At 46.5% G+C, this 16,768-nt stretch overlaps 2 protein-coding genes and 1 long non-coding RNA gene across 4 annotated transcripts in view; 2 read left to right on the top strand and 1 right to left on the bottom strand.

The window, feature by feature from the left end:
- LOC148649723 (uncharacterized) overlaps positions 1 to 16,768 on the top strand; it is an 87,951-nt gene that overhangs the window by 17,315 nt on the left and 53,868 nt on the right. The gene's annotated exons all lie outside the window — the stretch shown is intronic.
- smpdl3b (sphingomyelin phosphodiesterase acid like 3B) lies at positions 678 to 8,707 on the top strand. The gene is made up of 8 exons (XM_088602783.1): positions 678 to 1,320; positions 2,621 to 2,834; positions 3,427 to 3,524; positions 4,465 to 4,608; positions 4,876 to 5,045; positions 6,284 to 6,464; positions 6,714 to 6,847; positions 7,780 to 8,707. The coding sequence occupies exons 1-8, from the start codon at positions 1,251 to 1,253 to the stop codon at positions 8,143 to 8,145; spliced, it is 1,377 nt and encodes a 458-aa protein (XP_088458909.1). The 5' UTR covers positions 678 to 1,250; the 3' UTR covers positions 8,146 to 8,707.
- mecr (mitochondrial trans-2-enoyl-CoA reductase) lies at positions 9,115 to 15,049 on the bottom strand. 2 transcript variants are annotated; one of them, XM_088602785.1, is made up of 10 exons: positions 14,793 to 15,049; positions 14,202 to 14,299; positions 13,906 to 14,037; positions 12,970 to 13,113; positions 12,198 to 12,300; positions 10,776 to 10,878; positions 10,480 to 10,553; positions 9,974 to 10,034; positions 9,790 to 9,862; positions 9,115 to 9,492 (listed from the first exon to the last, which is right to left on the bottom strand). In XM_088602785.1, the coding sequence occupies exons 1-10, from the start codon at positions 14,969 to 14,971 to the stop codon at positions 9,329 to 9,331; spliced, it is 1,131 nt and encodes a 376-aa protein (XP_088458911.1). In that variant the 5' UTR covers positions 14,972 to 15,049; the 3' UTR covers positions 9,115 to 9,328. The 2 variants fall into 2 exon arrangements, with proteins under 2 accessions (XP_088458911.1, XP_088458910.1); XM_088602784.1 differs by having other exon boundaries at positions 14,715 to 15,047.

Here is a 16,768-nt window from a genome sequence, read left to right as displayed (position 1 = left end):
AGCACACAAAAACAAGTATTGTATGCACAAAAAGGTTACAGACACACAAAGTCATAGATGAGAAGAACGACAGGGGAAATGATACTGAAATTCTAAAAAAACAAAACAAAACAAAACAATGCCAGTATCATATTACTATGAAGTCCCCCAGGTGACAGGACGTGTCTTTCTGGTCAACAGAAGATTCTGCTTTGACCTGTCTGACAATTACCAATTCAGTACTTGATTTTGTATCAAGTAATGCAACGCTGCCACCAAATACTGGATTTGTACATTACTGACAGGTGAGGTATAATTCTCCTTTGAATATTCCCCCTATCCAACCACTGTATCCTACTCAAAAAGATTAGGGGTGTCACCTGGGCATCCTGGCCAAATTTCCCATTGGCCCTCACCAATCATGGCCTCCTAATAATCCCCATCTGTGAACTGGCTTCATTGCTCTGCTCTCCTCCCCACTGAGAGCTGATGTGTGGGGAGGGTTCTGGCGCACTATGGCTGCTGTCACATCATCCAGGTGGACTAAAGAGGCGATTGCGAAACTAGAGGCATAAAGCACATGCTGAAGTAGCTGGCCTCCCACGAAAACAATTCTCCTTGTAATCACAAGTCTGTGCCGCTAGGTGACACTGTAACAATTTGCTTTACGCAGTCACGCTTTTATTCAATTAGTTTTTAGAATGTGAAGATTTTGTAAACGCTGATTAAGGATTCAGAGAAACGAAGCAACCACGAATCTCAGATTACACATTTGTAGAAATATATTTTTTATGCCAAATGTCAATTACCATGTCTCGTATTTTTAGACCCTACTCTGTTATTCTACATACTATGGTCGGAGATACTTCCATAACCATAAAGGTCGCAGCTACATTTCTGTTTACGCTGTACATAATTTTAAAGTAGTGGTTCTATTTAAGTCGAGCTATTTTTTTCCCTTTCTAGCTAGGGACGAAACTGTACAAGGCTGGATAAAATAATAACAACTTTTATTGCTGGACGTCACGAAGACGAACTTTATTTCTCTGCTCAGATAAAGCGAAAACGGCCAGAGTCAATTTTTAAAAGCTCCGCTGTAATACATCAAACTCGAAATCACGTGAGGCTTATCTCCCTTCTGCATATAACTCGATATGCATGTTTTATAGCAGCTGGGGAAGAGCGCAGAGAAAAGTTCGACCGGTTCCCGTTTCTTTTTGAAAGGCTGTCCTCCGAGCTCCGTTTTGCAGGACGAGACATTGCGGGCTAAAATGACTCAATTGAGGAAAAGCATTACTTTGTGCCTACTTTTCAGCTTCTGTCGGGGACTGTCTGCTCTCGGTGAGTCAGATCTGAAAGCCTGCTTGTCTAATTAGTTCAGATGTTTCCAAGCTAGAGTGACAATTAGGGTCCTGATGCCAAACTGTGTTTTCAAGTTGTGCAGTTATGTGCGAATCCCAAAGAAAGTAACAGAGAAGCGAGGATTTTGTATTTTAAGAGCACCGCCAATATTCACATGTGTTTTTCTTGGGAGTACTGGACAACCAGAGAGGGCTATGTATGGTGGGATTGAATCTTGAAAGCAATGAGAAAATATTCTTTAGATGTGTTAAATATATTTGAGTCCACCTTGCTAGCAACAATGATAAGCCGGGCATTGGTGTTTCACGCACTGTTTCCTGGCTATTAAAATACCAGCTACTGAGATTCTATTGAATCATATTTTCAACAGGATAACACGATGTCAGTTACGGTAATTCGGTATGGTACAAAGCTAAGCGTCGATGTTAGACTTATTATGTTCAAAATCTGTGTATTATTATTCACTGTGTGCTAATGACATTGCTACTGTATATGCAGTCTCTTAATTTCTGCCTCATCTACAGTATATACTGTTCTTATTTTGTTGCTCAGAGCACAAAACGAATCCAAGTCAGTTTTACTATTTTCAAATCGTGCAATTCGTACGTCCAGTATTAGCCTCTGCTACAACACTTCTGTTTCAGTATCGCTATATATTTCTCTTTAATCAGAGATAATGTATAACAACCTTTCTAAATAGGTAAGCGTAAGCCTTGAACAGGTGGACGCATTTTCACAATTCTCTTCAAGTTCGCCTTACACTTTCAGCTCTGTTGTATGGCTGGAGATGCCAGGAAGTCCTGAATTACTGCAGCAGCGCTTCAGTTGGCAGCTGTGCAGCTTTTGCTGAAGGATACTCTGAGCGAAACGTGGTAGATGTGGACGTTGCTCACGTGGTACTGTTTTGCTCCTACAAGTTTAAAAATTTATTCACACCTCTTCTATATCGTTAACAAGTTAAATGAAGAGACTGTGTATAAAAACTCAGACCTGTAAAGTTACATTCAAAGTTTTCCGACATGGCTAGACCTGATTTACATTTGAATTGTTAATTCGGTTGTTGCATTGTTAGCCGGATGGTGCCTGATCTGATCATCATCTGAATTCTGGAAGGCGGGGAACAATCCGCTCACAGAAAGCGACGCAACTACAAGTCTCTTGCAATGTTAGACTCTCGGGAAAAATAAAATCCCGTTTTGTCCTCCCATTGGTACGGGCCTTTACACCAGATACGCCCGGGGTTAGGATTCAGGGACTTCTGCATGTTAATGTCTTTCAGGTCAATTCTGGCACATCACAGACCTCCACTGGGACCCAAAGTACAAGGTGACAGATGATCCCAAGACCGTCTGTCCATCCAGTGGCTCCCAACCTGTGCCGAATGCTGGGAAGTTTGGGGATTACCTCTGCGACTCTCCCTGGGCTCTGATCAACTCCTCCATCTGTGCCATGAGAGACATCCTGCCTGACCCAGATTTTATTGTCTGGACTGGGTACGGACGCACCTTTCAGAAATCATCACCAATAGCCACTCGTCTTTCCCTAGTGCTTTCCAGCAAGTTAACATTCTTTAATTTTGTCCTCTCCAAGAAAACACATGAGCACTATGAAGTCTGGCACTGCAAAGCGGAAAGTGATCAAACTTTTTGGGGCAAAATAAAATCAGTACGAAACAGGCTGCCTTCTGCACATGGGAAGTATTTCTGTTTCCCCCACTTCAAAGGGTTTGAAATAGAATCCCAGCTCTCGATCAGTGACCCTGTTAGCCCATTATTTGGCTTTAGCAAAAAGCCTTGTTTTTATGTGTTTAGTTTAAAATGGAGAACAGAAAACAAGTTTGCAGGAGAAAAGGTTTACGTTTTCAGCTCTCTTTTCCAGGGGCGTTCACACAGGCAAACATCACGAAACGAGAGCGGCTGTGCAGTCAACAGTCACTCAGGGGAACAGTGAGGCCAGATGGGCAGAGATCGCTGGGGTTGAGCCCCTTCTATCTTCTCTCTTTAGTTTGGGATGACTAGAGCAAGGCAGTTGATGGAGAGAAGGGCAGCTCTGAGCAGTCCTTTCACGAGCGTGTGTTCTTGACAGGGATGACACACCTCATGTGCCTAACGAGCAGCTGGGGGAAGAAGCTGTCCTCTCCATCATTGGTAACCTCACAGACATCATTCGGCAAGTGTTTCCAGGTAAGTCCTCAAGGACTGCTTTCATTGTCTATCCATACATGGAAAACTAGAACAATATATATACACACACATCACTGTTGGACCTCCATCTGGAATACTGGACCGTACAGTTAATAGTCATAGTGCATAGTACCTATTTAGAGGATCTATTTCCTACAGAATAGTGCAAGACGCAGACCTGGGCCACTATCTCCATTGACTTTGTATGTTCTCCCTGTGTTCATGTGGTATTCCTCTAGGTGCGCTGGTTTCCTCCCACAGTCCATAGACATGCTGGCAGGTTAATTGGATCCTGGCAAGAGTGTGTGCACCTCTGAGTCTGTATGTATCTTGCCATGGACTGGAGTCCTGTTGCTTGCCAGGATAGGCTCCAGCTCTCCCGGGACTTTGTATTGGATAAAAGCTGTTCGAAAATGGAAGAATTGATGAATGGATGGTGCGAGACTAGACCATACCATAATGCAGCTCAGATACAGTACGCTCCACAATTGTCTTAAGCACAGTGCTGGATGGAGGGCTTATGAAGCCCGGTCAGCAGTGTCACAGTATGGTCCATAAGAGTTTCCTCTGAGCAAATCTTAAAATACTCGTGCTGTTCCACAGTCACTTGCTGACCTCTTCCAGCACAAGAACACAGCCAATGGCAACATCAGAGTTCGGCAGCACGTCTTTCCATGGGTCCCAGCAAGCCACGTCAGCTCCCATGGCTTGCTCTGGCAGAGTAGGGTGCCTCGGCTTCCCCTTGATAAGATAGTAATTGCAATGTAATTGTGAAGATTTCATTGGTTCACAAGGTGTCCAATTAAGGACTTTCCTCCCATGTGTCAGGATGCCCGCCAGAGAGAGAACTGAAGCGAACATAAATTGAAGGCTGAACGCAGAAACGTAATGGCGTCTGGTGAACCTGGAGTTGCTAAGTGTCTCTGTTTGCCCGCTGTAGATACCAAAGTCTACTCTGCTTTGGGCAACCATGACTTCCACCCCAAGAGCCAGCTGCCTGGGGGGCCCAACTACATGTACAACAGGACCGCCGAGCTCTGGCAGGCCTGGCTGGAACCGGAGTCTCTGCACACCTTCAGGACAGGTACCAGGAAATCGGACATCATGAGGAGCTGCTCCGCTTCCCTTGGGATTCGAAGCCCATATGGAAATGACTGTTGTGGCAATGATCAGTATCAGCAATAGAGTTAGCATTTCAATCAGATTTTCATTGTTTAGTGTTACAAAATTAGGTTGCACTAAGTAATTAGCGTCGCACATTGGGCCAGGATGGTGGTGCTGGAATTAAAAACAAAGTAAAGTTAAATGTGGATTTCCCAGCATGCTGTCTGTAAACTCATTCTTTCATCAGGTGGATACTACACAGAGAAGCTGCTAAACCGTACTGGTCAGCGAGTAATCATCCTCAACACTAACCTCTACTATGACCAAAACACGCAGACTGCAGAGCTAGAGGACCCAGCTGGCCAGTTCAAGTGGATGGACAATGTACTGACCAAGGCAGCTGTTGATCAAGAAAAGGTCAGCACAGGAAGTACAAGTTTGGTTACATAACTGGTTGCTTGTTTGCTAAGTGACATCTTGAAAGTCTCGCACTGTCATCAGATCCATTTTTCTTTGATGGACCCAAGAAAAGCAGCCCTCTAGTTTTGAGTTCTGTGATCTGTCCAGAGTCTGACAATGATATTGTTGAACTGTGACTCTGCCAGGACTTTGAATGCCTCAGTTAAATGTGTTTCATGATCAGATGCTATAGCTGGTAGAGGCTCAGTCACAGAATATGTTCAGCAATCATATACTGTATGATTAAAAGTGCAGGCAGTACTGTAAACCCCAGAGTTAGGATTAATTAGCATTACAAATATTTCACAATTAGAGCAAGTAAAACAAACAAACAAAACAATTCCTTACACTTTTCTGGACACTCCACTCAAAAGCGCTTTACAGGTAATGGGGACCCCCCTCCACCACCACCAGTGTGCAGCCTCACCTGGATGTTGAGATGGCAGCCATAGTGCGCAAGTACACTCAGCACTTATCAGCTCACAGCGGGGAGGAGAACAGAGTGATGAAGCCGATTCATAGATGGGGATTAGTAGGTGGCCATGATTGGTAAAGGCCAATGGGAAATTTGGCCTTGACGTTGAAAAAAACCCTGGGATTTTTAATGAACACAGAGAGTCAAGACTTCGGTTTTATGTGTCATCCAATGCCTTTTTACAGTATGGTGCCCCCATCACTACACTGGGGCATTAGGACCCACACAGACCGCAGGGTGAGCACTCCCTACTGGCCCACTAACACCACTTCCAGTAGCAACTTTAGCTTTTCCCAGGAGGTCTCCCATCCAGGTACTGACCAGGCTCACACCTGCTAAGCTTCAGTGGGCTGCCAACTGTGAGTTGCTGGTTAACATGGCATTTAAACAATTAACTGACTTCATTAGACTCTTCTAGACATAAACCATTGTTCTAAAGAGAGCAAGATCTGGCTTAGATTATCATGGAATGGAGTTTATGGTGAATCTATTCTGGGAGGTAAAAGGATATTATTAAATCCAATACTTCTGCCAATTGAAACTACACACAGAGGACATGATGAAAGCTTTAGCTTCCCAGATACGAGAGGTTGGTCAACGTTTTGATGTACGAGTGTACCCATCATGTGCTAGGTTCAGGACACATCTTTGCCGAAAGTCTTCACTCCATATATTCCTTTATATTCCTGAAATTTGCTTCCCTGCTTCCGTGTGCACGCAGGTCTACATCCTAGGACACGTGCCTCCGGGCTTCTTCGAGAAGAAGCGTCTGAAAGCGTGGTTTAGGCCCCAGTTCAACAGGTACTACCTTCAGCTCATCCAGAAGCACCACGGAGTTATCGCCGGCCAGTTCTTCGGTCACCATCACACCGACAGTTTCCGCATGTTCTACGACTCCAATGGTACAGCGCCGAGACTTTCCCTTTGTTTACAAATGGCTCTTATAAAGAAGGACAGGGTTTAGGTGGAGTTTGATTTAGGTTTAGATTCAAAGAGGTGTCGTGCATGTTCATTACAGAATTTAATTGGAGAACTATTATTTAATAAAGCAAGAAAGTTGCAATGTGGTAACAGTTAGAACACCTCCCCTGTTCCTCTCCTTTTTCTGACCTGGTTGCTCCTGAAACATGTCTCTCCTGTTGTCTACGCAGGGACTCCTATCAGCACCATGTTCCTGGCTCCAGGAATCACCCCCTGGAAGACCACTTTGCCCGGCGTGAAGAATGGTGCCAACAACCCAGGGATCCGAGTCTTTGAGTATGACCCCAGCACGCTGCTCGTACAGGTATTTCAGCATAAACCAGAGGGGAACAACTGTGATGAAGTGCATTTACAGCTGAGAGCCAACACTTAGGGATTGCCTTCTATATACACAAAGGGTGGCCAGAGAGTGGAACAAGCTGCCCTGCCATATGGTTGAAACTGTTCAAGAAATGGCTGGACAAGATCCTTGCATTAATTATAATTAAAGATATGACTTATACACAAACTAGACCCATGAATACAGGAAGCAAACCTGCTGTGACTGGTTTCAGAATTACATCAGAATCTCAAGTGAAATGTCAATGGTCAGGGCAATTCAGGAACTAAGAGCCATGTGTGAATGAAGCTGCTACTTTAAATGGGTTGCATGGACCAAAGGGCCTCCTCTCGTTTGAAATCTTTCCCGTGTTCCTGTGTTTCGGTGAAGTTCAAACTTTGCACTGATCCTGATCTTGAACTACTGTGCTTCATGTTGCGGAAACCATTTTTCTTTTGCCTCTTTCTTCTTCTACCCCTTGGATGAAACTACTTTGCCGACACCTGATCTTGCCCATAAACTCGCTCTTATCTCTTATTATTGCACTTTAATACATCAGTATGACTGATATATTACACTGTTACACATTTATTAAAGGGTGGGTTGTATCAGCGGTGTTTTAAGTAATGCATTTCCCCTTCTTCATAGTCTGTGATTCTACAGCTCTGTTCCACCTTGAATTGCAATCTGAGAAGCCAAATGGCTTCATAAAAGGGATTTTAACACTTGTCTTGATCCTGGAGGGACAGTCAGTGTGTCTGCAGGTCTTCAAGCTCCCTGCAGAGCTGGAGGAGCGGTTGAGATTGGTCCGATAAGGGGTGAAATGAAAACCCGTAGACCCGCTCCCGGATCAGGACTGGACAGCCTGTGAAGTCGCGTCACGCCACTGACCCCTGTTGCCTCTGCTGCCGCCCCAGGACATGGTCACGTATTACCTGGACCTGACCCGCGCCAACCTGGCCGGGGCGCGCTGGGAGAAGGAGTACCGGCTGAGCGAGGCCTTCCGCTCGCCCAGCGCCTCGCCGGCCGCCATGCACGGGGTGCTGCGGCGCCTGGCCCGGGAGCCCTGCGCCCTGCAGAGGTACCACGAGCTCAACTCCGTCGGCTACGACATCTCGCCCTGCGACGCGGCCTGCCGGGCCGACCACGTCTGCGCCATCCGCGAGGTGGACTTCCTGGGGTACGAGCGCTGCCTGGCGGTAGAGGGGGCGTCTCCGGCGGGGCTGCGGCTGCCGCCCCTCCTGCTGGTTCTCCCGGTCACACTCCTGGGGGCTGTGGTGTAGCCCAGGCGGTAGCCCTGGTAGGAACCCCAGCACTAACAGCTGATACCAAAGCAAACAAGTACGTTCAGCTGCAGTCCCATACTCTTCAATCCCATCTCACGCCACAGCCTACAGACAACTCCCAGGATCCCGTTTTCCAGTTTTCTATTCTCTAGGTTTGTGGCAGATGTAATTACTTAAGATCCACATGGCTGATTCCCAGTTTTCCCAAACCACACCCGCAGCTACACAGATAACACATATTTTGGAATGTTTTGCTGCATTTATTCCTGTGCAAAGGGCATCTTTCAACAATCGTGTAGATGCTCCTTTGGAGAATGTTCACCAGAGACTATTTCCACTATCAGGGTTTTATTTCAGCTTTAGCTGGTGCACTTGAAAGGCAAGTACAGAAATTGAACATTGCACATGAGATAAGGACTTCTCTCACCTTTGATCCCTCTCTCGTTTCCCTGAAGCCGAAGAGGAAAGCGATCTGAACTGTTGCCTTGTGAAAATGTGCCGTGTTAATTGTAGCTGAAGACTGGTCAATAAACTGATAAAAGCTAATACTTTGAGGGCACACACAGTCTGACTCTGTATTTGTCTGGATGGTGTCAACAGCTAATAAAAGTGACAGCTCTTTAAAGAAAGAGGGAACTAAACTCAAGTACAGCCTATTAGTAAACTGTACAGTACAACAGCTTACCTGCCATTCACACTGGCTGGAAATATTTATCTGAGAACCTAATTATTGAATGTAGGGCAGGGTTAAGTACACCTGGTATTTTATGTACGCCATGTAGAATTTAATTCATAGAAATACTGACAGTATTAGAGCATCCTCCATTGTCTTTTGCAGTCAGTTTCTTAGTACTATAAAACTCTTAGAGAGAAAAACACTAGTGAACTCCTGGGCTCTTTTTTAATGGCTGGATTACAGACTTACCATTGGTGCTTAACCCCATAGAAAAAAACAGCACATTCCTGTTTGGGCAGAGAAAGCACGGTTTAATTGTTCGATGTGCTTCTGTGCTCCTCCCTGTTGGTTACAGAGCTGCGGTGTCTATCAATATTACAACAGATGGCAAATTTGCCATTCGTCTGAGCAGTTCTGGGGTCAGGCAGGCCAGCACCTGCACTGTCAAGCCCATCCCAGGATTCCTTGCTCCTCCTCGTGCGGATGCTGAACCGGACCCTTGCATCACATAACGAGGACCTGCTTGGCAGAGGTGAAGGGCTCCATGGCGCTGTGCAGGGCTGTGCGGAAGTCCTGGAAGCTGACTTCAGTGCAGGCTGGGGGGGACAGCTTACCCCCCCTAATCAGAGCGCACAATTCGGAGAGCATCTCCTTCAGAGCCCCCTGATCTGCAGAGCCAGGAAAAAGGAGAATACCTGGGCTTAGGCTAACAACTCATTTTTCTTTGGCTTTTGCCTGCACTGGCAAAAGTGACACAACCAGGCTCCCCATCTCCCGAGGCAGATGACATATTTGAACACAGCATGAGCGTTGCCATATGCAGTCAAGACCAGTCAGTGCTGGTCTCGCTGATTTTCACTACCTCGCCATGGGGGCAATTTTGTAGCATCGTTCTAGTGCTCGCTGATGTCACGACCTCTTCAAGTGAACGTGCTGTGCACGTCTACGACCAGCGCCCAACTTACCGCAAGCATGTTCTCTCTTCCATTTTGTTACCCAGAATCCTTGCACCCTCACATCCTTGAAGATCAGGGCACTCTGAGGAGGGAGGGGTGAAAGGAGCCATCAGCTGACAGAAAGGGCTCGAGCCCAACCAGTGGAACGCCACACCCACACCACACCATCCCACACCACGATGCACTGACTCACCACGGGCACCGTGACCGGCTGCTTCGCCATCCCCCCATAGGTCACCATTGTACCTCCACTCCTACAAGCACAGAGACAGCGCTTCGCGTCACCTTGGCCATGCACTGCAGCAAGCTGCTGCTGCCACTGCGACAAGGCTGGACGCACGTGAGCAGTCCAAGCAATTGGCAGGAAACAAAAGAAGCATATTAACTAGGTCCTCAAGTGAACCACTAAACACATTCTTTACACAAAGGGTGGTGGGAGTGGCACAAGCTGACCAGTCATGTTGCTGTAGCTGATGCCCTGGCTTCTTTCAGGAAACAGAATAAGATTCTTGGTTCAATGAGCTACTAACTACCGAACGGGCTAGATGGGCCTGTTGGCCTTCTCTCATCTGTAACTACTCCGATTTTCTTAACTTCCTCTCCCTTGCACACAAGTACACGAACCCTAACAAGCTCCCAACCCCCCCGGCCTGCCAGTTCTGCCCAGGCCTGGAGGTGGACAGTGCCCGTGGGACTTACTGTAAGTGGCGCAGCAGTTCGGTGGCACTTTTCCCACCCACCCCATTCAGTGCCAGGCGGGGTCGAGGACAGCTCTGGAGGGAGAGAGAAAGAGGACACTGAAGGGAGGAGAATGCCAACACCTTCAGCGAAAACACACAATAAATGAATCCATCTTCAAATTCCTGCAACACAGACGCATTAACCAAATCCGCCATTTATTTAATAAGGACAATAGCGGGCGGAATGCATGCAAAAACTCAGTTTCTCCCTGACCTAAAAGAACCGCAATGCTCGGCTATGAGCCATGTGCCCACCTTGAAGATCTCGCTCATCGCTGGCTTGCGCAGAGTCTCCTCTGTGACCACGTGAGCTGCACCCAGGGCCCGGAGCCTGTCTGTGAGCTGCTGGAGGTCGGGCCTGGAGTCGAGGACACACACCGAGTCAACCCACTAGGCCACAGACACCTCTCTATCCGACTCCATTGACTCAGTTTCTTCCATTGAAGAATGTGTAGAACATTTTCTATATATTCTGAGCCCCACTTGTGTTTCCCTTAACTATTAATTGAGATGCAGTGCCCGTCAATTCTATTGCCAATTTGAACCAACAAAACGCAGATGATATCAGGACCCCTTTATTGCTTAAGAAACAGAATGACTGGTGACACCAGGACAGACCAAGCTCATGGATTCAAAGACAAGGAAGCAAGGCTGTTCCATTACTGGGGTCCAAGAGGAAAGAAGCAGTTCCCTGTCTTGTCCTCGTTTCTCCTGGTTTGTGTCCTGTCAAGTTTCCCTGCTGGTGATTTTGCTCAGGCAGTCACTGGCTGCCTTCACCCACTACTTCAGAAAGAGCTTCTGAAAGAAGACACTGCTGTGGAAATGGGAGAAGGGGACTGTTGAGGATACGGCAGGGTCGCACTGACTTTCACCTGAAGTGCTTTACAAACAGGCCACACCACGTCTGATTCTGGATGGCATTCCTAGAAGGAAGCTTTGAGTAAAAACTCCTGTGGGGATAGAGTCATCAATGTTCACTGAAATAAAATCTATATATAGAGAGAGGGGGGTGATGGACCATATTTCCCCAAGCTGAAAACAGACCACACGCAGGGAGGAGAAGAGGGTAGAAGTTGCTTTCAAGGTGTGGGTGCCATTGCAGCAATCACAGGGGAGGGGAGAGTTGCTCTCCTGCCTTTCTGACAGGTTTTATTTTCCTCCTCTGTCTTAGTTTCTGTGGAGAAGGCCTCACAACATTCTCTATTTCCAGAATCAGGACAAAAACAGATTTGTTAGTAAATCTGGGACACCTAGAATAAACCTTTACTATGGGACTGTCTTGAGAAAGACAGGACACGCAGTCTGCCAATAAAACAATATTCACTAGAAGAAAGAATGAAGAATTCAGTAGACTTTACTGTGTTACAGGACGCTTTAGCGCACCACCTGGTGGCAGGGAGATGACGCTAAATACAAATGACATGATATGAACCTCACATTGACATTAATACTCCTCGTTAAATTACTGGTCTTCACACACAGCCTCCGAAAAAGAGGTTAAAGGAGCCAAAGTACAACATATTTATCTTTTCAATTTAAGGTAGCCATATTTAAAAGCACATATTTATCAGAATGAAAATTCCAACCTTGAGAGTAAAACTTGGGAGGAGCCTCGTTTTGGTCAGAACGCGCCAGGCGTGAGCTACCCCTTTAACTCCCTTCCCAGCCGAGGGCTACCTGCTTCGGACCACGTTGACGGTGTGGATCCCCCTGGCGGCCGCGATCTGAATGACAGCCTGGCCCACGCCGCTGTTCGCCGCGTTCTGGATCACAGAATCGCCTGTGAAGGGCAAGAGAGCATGGTGGCCCGATTTAAAAATCGAGACTCGTTGATGGCTTCAGATCTACCCGTTTAATGGGACTTAACCTGACAAAACTCTCGCCCCCTCCTTTTTACTTCGGGTTTTTCCTCAATATCAGAAAATGACTGCGCCAACAAGACTGCTCCCACACCTCTGTGCAAACCGCGCAATCCGCAGCCCCGTTACCGAGCAGTTTACATGGCCGAGCATCTGGCGTCTGCGCCAATCAGGACCAGTGACCTGCGCCTTAGTATTGTGCAGCATGACAACTAAACGTGCACAGCTCACATAAATGTAGCTCACTGGAAAGGTATTTCTGTTTTTTCCTACTGTCCCATGATCACTGCCTCCTGCCCTCTCTGCTCCTTCCACGGTTGTGGGACCTGATACACTGACAGACTGGGGCACAGTTGGTGCAGCTCATTACTGAGACATGCTCCGAGCCCTAAAGGACAGGTATACAGGTGTATATACAGGTAATGGAAGTTTCTTGTTGCAGTGTACACCTTATCATTAAATGGGTATCAGATCTACTTAGTACCAAGTTACTTTGTTAACTGGGGAAACTGCCTATTTCCTCCAGGCCTGGGAAGGTAGGAGAGGTGTTCAGTTTTCTGCTGCTATGCAGTGATGAAAGTCTAGACTACCTGGCTTTAAGGTCTCAAAGTCTGACAGCATCCTGTAAGCAGTACAGGGATTCACTCCCAGAGTGGCAGCACACAGTACTGGGATATCACTGGGCACAGCGATCAGGTCCTCTTCACCGAACACAGCAGCTGTCCTCCATGTGCCTGTCCAAAAATCAGACAGCCACTTGTGAGTTTCAGTACACACATCCGCTGATTTTTCAAGAGTCAATGAACACCCTGTCCTCAAATGACGGTATAACAATTTCCTAATAATAATTTCTTACACTTATATAGCGCTTTTCTGGACACTTCATACAAAGCACTTTACAGGTAACGGGGACTCCCCTCCACCACCACCAGTGTGCAGCCCCACCTGGATGATGCAAAAGCAGCCAGTGTTCACCAGTACGCTCAGCACACACCAGCTCTCAGTGTGGGGAGAACAAGTGTGAAGCCAGTTCATAGATGGGGATTATTAGATTGGTAAAGGCTAATGGGAAATTTGGCCAGGAAACCAGGATAACATCCCTACTATTTTCAAGAAATGCCCAGGGATTTTTAATGACTGCAGAGAGTCAGCAGCGAGTTCTCAGCTTTTTTTTACAGTATAGTGTCCCCGTCACTATACGGGGGCATTAGGACCCACACAGACCACAGGGTGAGCGCCCCCTAGTGGTCCCACTAACACCTCTTCCAGCAGCAACCTTAGTTTTTCCCAGGAGGTCTCCCATCCAGGTACTGACCAGGCTCACACCTGCTGAGCTTCAGTGGGTTGCCAGTTGTGAGTTGCAGGGTGATATAGCTGCTGACATTTTCCAAAGAACGTCATCCTATAATTAACAGATACCTAAATTCACACACAAATGAAACTTGACGGTTGCTAGACAACACCATCATTGATCCGCCCATAAAAATGGCAAGACCCCTCCCCCAGGACAGGAACTCCCGCCTCACCCAGTCCAGCATCCCTGGGTATTACCCAATCACCAGCTCTCAGCGAGGTCACCTGACCGCCCACTTCCAAGACTTGGCCAACCCCCTCATTCCCTCCTACTGCTGGGAGAGGGGGCAGGATAGCATAGGTACCTGCACAGAGACCAGGTGAGTGAGGGAACAGGGTCAAAATCAGGAGAGAGAGATGGACACAGTGCACTGCAGACATTTACAAAGAACCAGCTGTGCAGCGAAGGGGCTTCACCCCAGTTCAATCATGTCAAGGCCAGAGAGAAATCAGAAGACCAGACTATTACCTTGAACCATATTCATGTCTGAAGGGTTGATGGGGGCTGCCAGCATCTTCACTAGGACACTTCTGTCTCCCAGAGCAGGGAGTTTCATTTTCTCCATCCTGAACAGGACAAACATGTACGACAGCACCAGTTCAGCAGTCTCTGGGAGGCGGTTATACATCATAAACTCACCATCAAATACTGTATAGGGGAGAACTTCGCCCGTTAAACACTTCAACACGTGTCTTCGGGTTCTTTTAAGATAATAAAAGGGTTTCTCACATGATGCACAACATAATTTCATCAGGAGTTTCATTTCTTCGCTGCCAGTAGAAATGATTCTTTTACATGATTTGTATAAAATGATTTCACATACTGTATATACAGTGTAATCCCCGACTGGTGTTGCTTCGCGTTTTAACGAGCACTAAAATGTGTTTTATTAAATCTGTAAATTATGCCTAAAAAAAAACAGATTGGATTATTATTTTCATATTGGCTTTCTGGGCAGATAAGTGGCGCATGAGTGCTTACTGGACAGCCTGCGCAGGATCGCCGTGGCTCCTGTAGACCAGCGCCCTGCAGTCTACCCCAGCAGCCGCGGAGGAGTACCTGCAGCCCGCAGGAGGACAACGAGAAGGGTCGCTGCTGCCCCGGCTGTTCGGCAGCTGTCTCCGCCGGAAAACATGGTATTCGGAGACACTTGCTCCACTTACGAATCTGCATATTTTCCGTCTGCGTGAAATACCTGCCCTCCTCCACAACAAACTCCAACAGGCAGAGAACACCATGGTGCACCGGTGAGCAGGTCACCCAAACTCCCTCCTGTCGTAACAAACTTCCATACCGCCTCCTACAGAAGGATTGGCCCTCATCCGCTAACGAGTATATTAGGGGTGGTCAGACAACAGCCATTTTTACCGTACATTTCAAAATATAGGGACATTTAAGAATGTCGCTATATTTCAATTTTGTAGGCGCCGCAAATATAATAATTACGGTTCCTTGCGTTTCAGGCGTGCGAACCCACTGATGTGCTTTATAACATCACAATAACGAGTATTTTACACCAGTTACGCGTTAATGGGAGATGAGATGTGTTGGCAATATGGACCCGATACACCAAGCTAAATAAATAAAATATCGAATTAAAACAGGTACTTAAAAACATGGCGAACACGAATCTGGCTTGTAGTATTTGATCTATTTTGCAAAATGTTGTGCTGTATTACGCTATACCAAGCGCAACGAGATTCGCTTTTTCACCTCTCGTGTTTAGGGATTTGTTTCCGTTTTACTTCAGCTACAGAAAGCACCTGGTTGATTTTTTGCACTTGTAACCCAAGCAATGGGCGCATTAAAAATAAAAGACTTTATTGCTGTCTCTGAAAGATTATGGTGAACATGTAGGTGACTCTTTTTGACAAAAACTGCATTTTTTGCAACTTAATCGCGCTAATTGCAAGGAGATGGGATAATGAGTATAACCTCTACCTCAATTTTTGGGATGTAACAGCAACCGTCACTTGCATAACATTGAAAAATGTGGCAAGTACATGCTATGTCAAACGTCCGCTGGGCGGCGATATTATCATACTAAAGACCAAGAAACATTCAATACGGTACTCTTGTATTTATTATAATATCTTGACACTTAAATAGCGCTTTTCTGGACACTCCACTCAAAGCGCTTTACAGGTAATGGGGACTCCCCTCCACCACCACCAATTTTACTCCCACCTGGATGATGCGACGACAGCCATAGTGCGCCAGAATGCTCCCCACACACCAGCTCTCAGTGGGGAGGAGAGCAGAGTGATGAAGCCAGTTCAGAGATGGGGATTATTAGGAGGCCAGGATTGGTAAGGTCCCATGGGAAATTTGGCCACACCCATTACAACCCCTACTCATTCTGGAGAAACGCCCTGGGATTTTTAATGACCACAGAGAGTCAGAACCTCAGTTTCATGTGTCATCCAAAGGACGGTGCCTTTTTACAGTATAGCGTCTCCACTGCTATACTCAGGCACTAGGACCCACACAGACCGCAGGGTGAGCGCCCCCTACAGGTCCCCCTAACACCACTTCCAACAGCAAACTTTGCTTTCCCCGGAGGTCTCCCATCCAGGTACTGGACAGACTGGGCTGGTGGTGGTGAGTGGGAGGGTGATATAGCTGGCATTTATCGTCTAAACATTAAACACGTTTTGTTTTGCTTTTCTGATTTTTTTCATTGAACAGTTTGTATACCGCTGATAATATTTGTGTAGAGCGAAAAGTTCCTGGTTAATAACAATGTACCAAGTGGTTTCAAATACCACATTAAGTAAGGGGATTTATTTTATGAAATAAATGTATCCCTGCCTTCAAGAGTCCCGATTCACTTAATCTTATAGGTGATCTGTATTTAAAGACTGGCAACACCTGTAAACTATCGATGAATCAAGCAAGTGAATGTGTTCAATTAAGAGCAGTGTGGCCCTTGAAGACTGAAGAGTGCTTAGATGTTAGTTCTTAATGATCTGTTAAATCACCTGTTTAATCGATCAAAAGAACTGTTCCTTAAGAAACTGTCATTGAAGTGACCT

Source organism: Lepisosteus platostomus, chromosome 13 (genome assembly GCF_059453375.1).
Source record: "Lepisosteus platostomus isolate fLepPlt1 chromosome 13, fLepPlt1.hap1, whole genome shotgun sequence".
Classification (NCBI taxonomy): Eukaryota; Metazoa; Chordata; class Actinopteri; order Semionotiformes; family Lepisosteidae; genus Lepisosteus; species Lepisosteus platostomus.
This window is presented reverse-complemented; position numbering and strand designations above follow the sequence as displayed.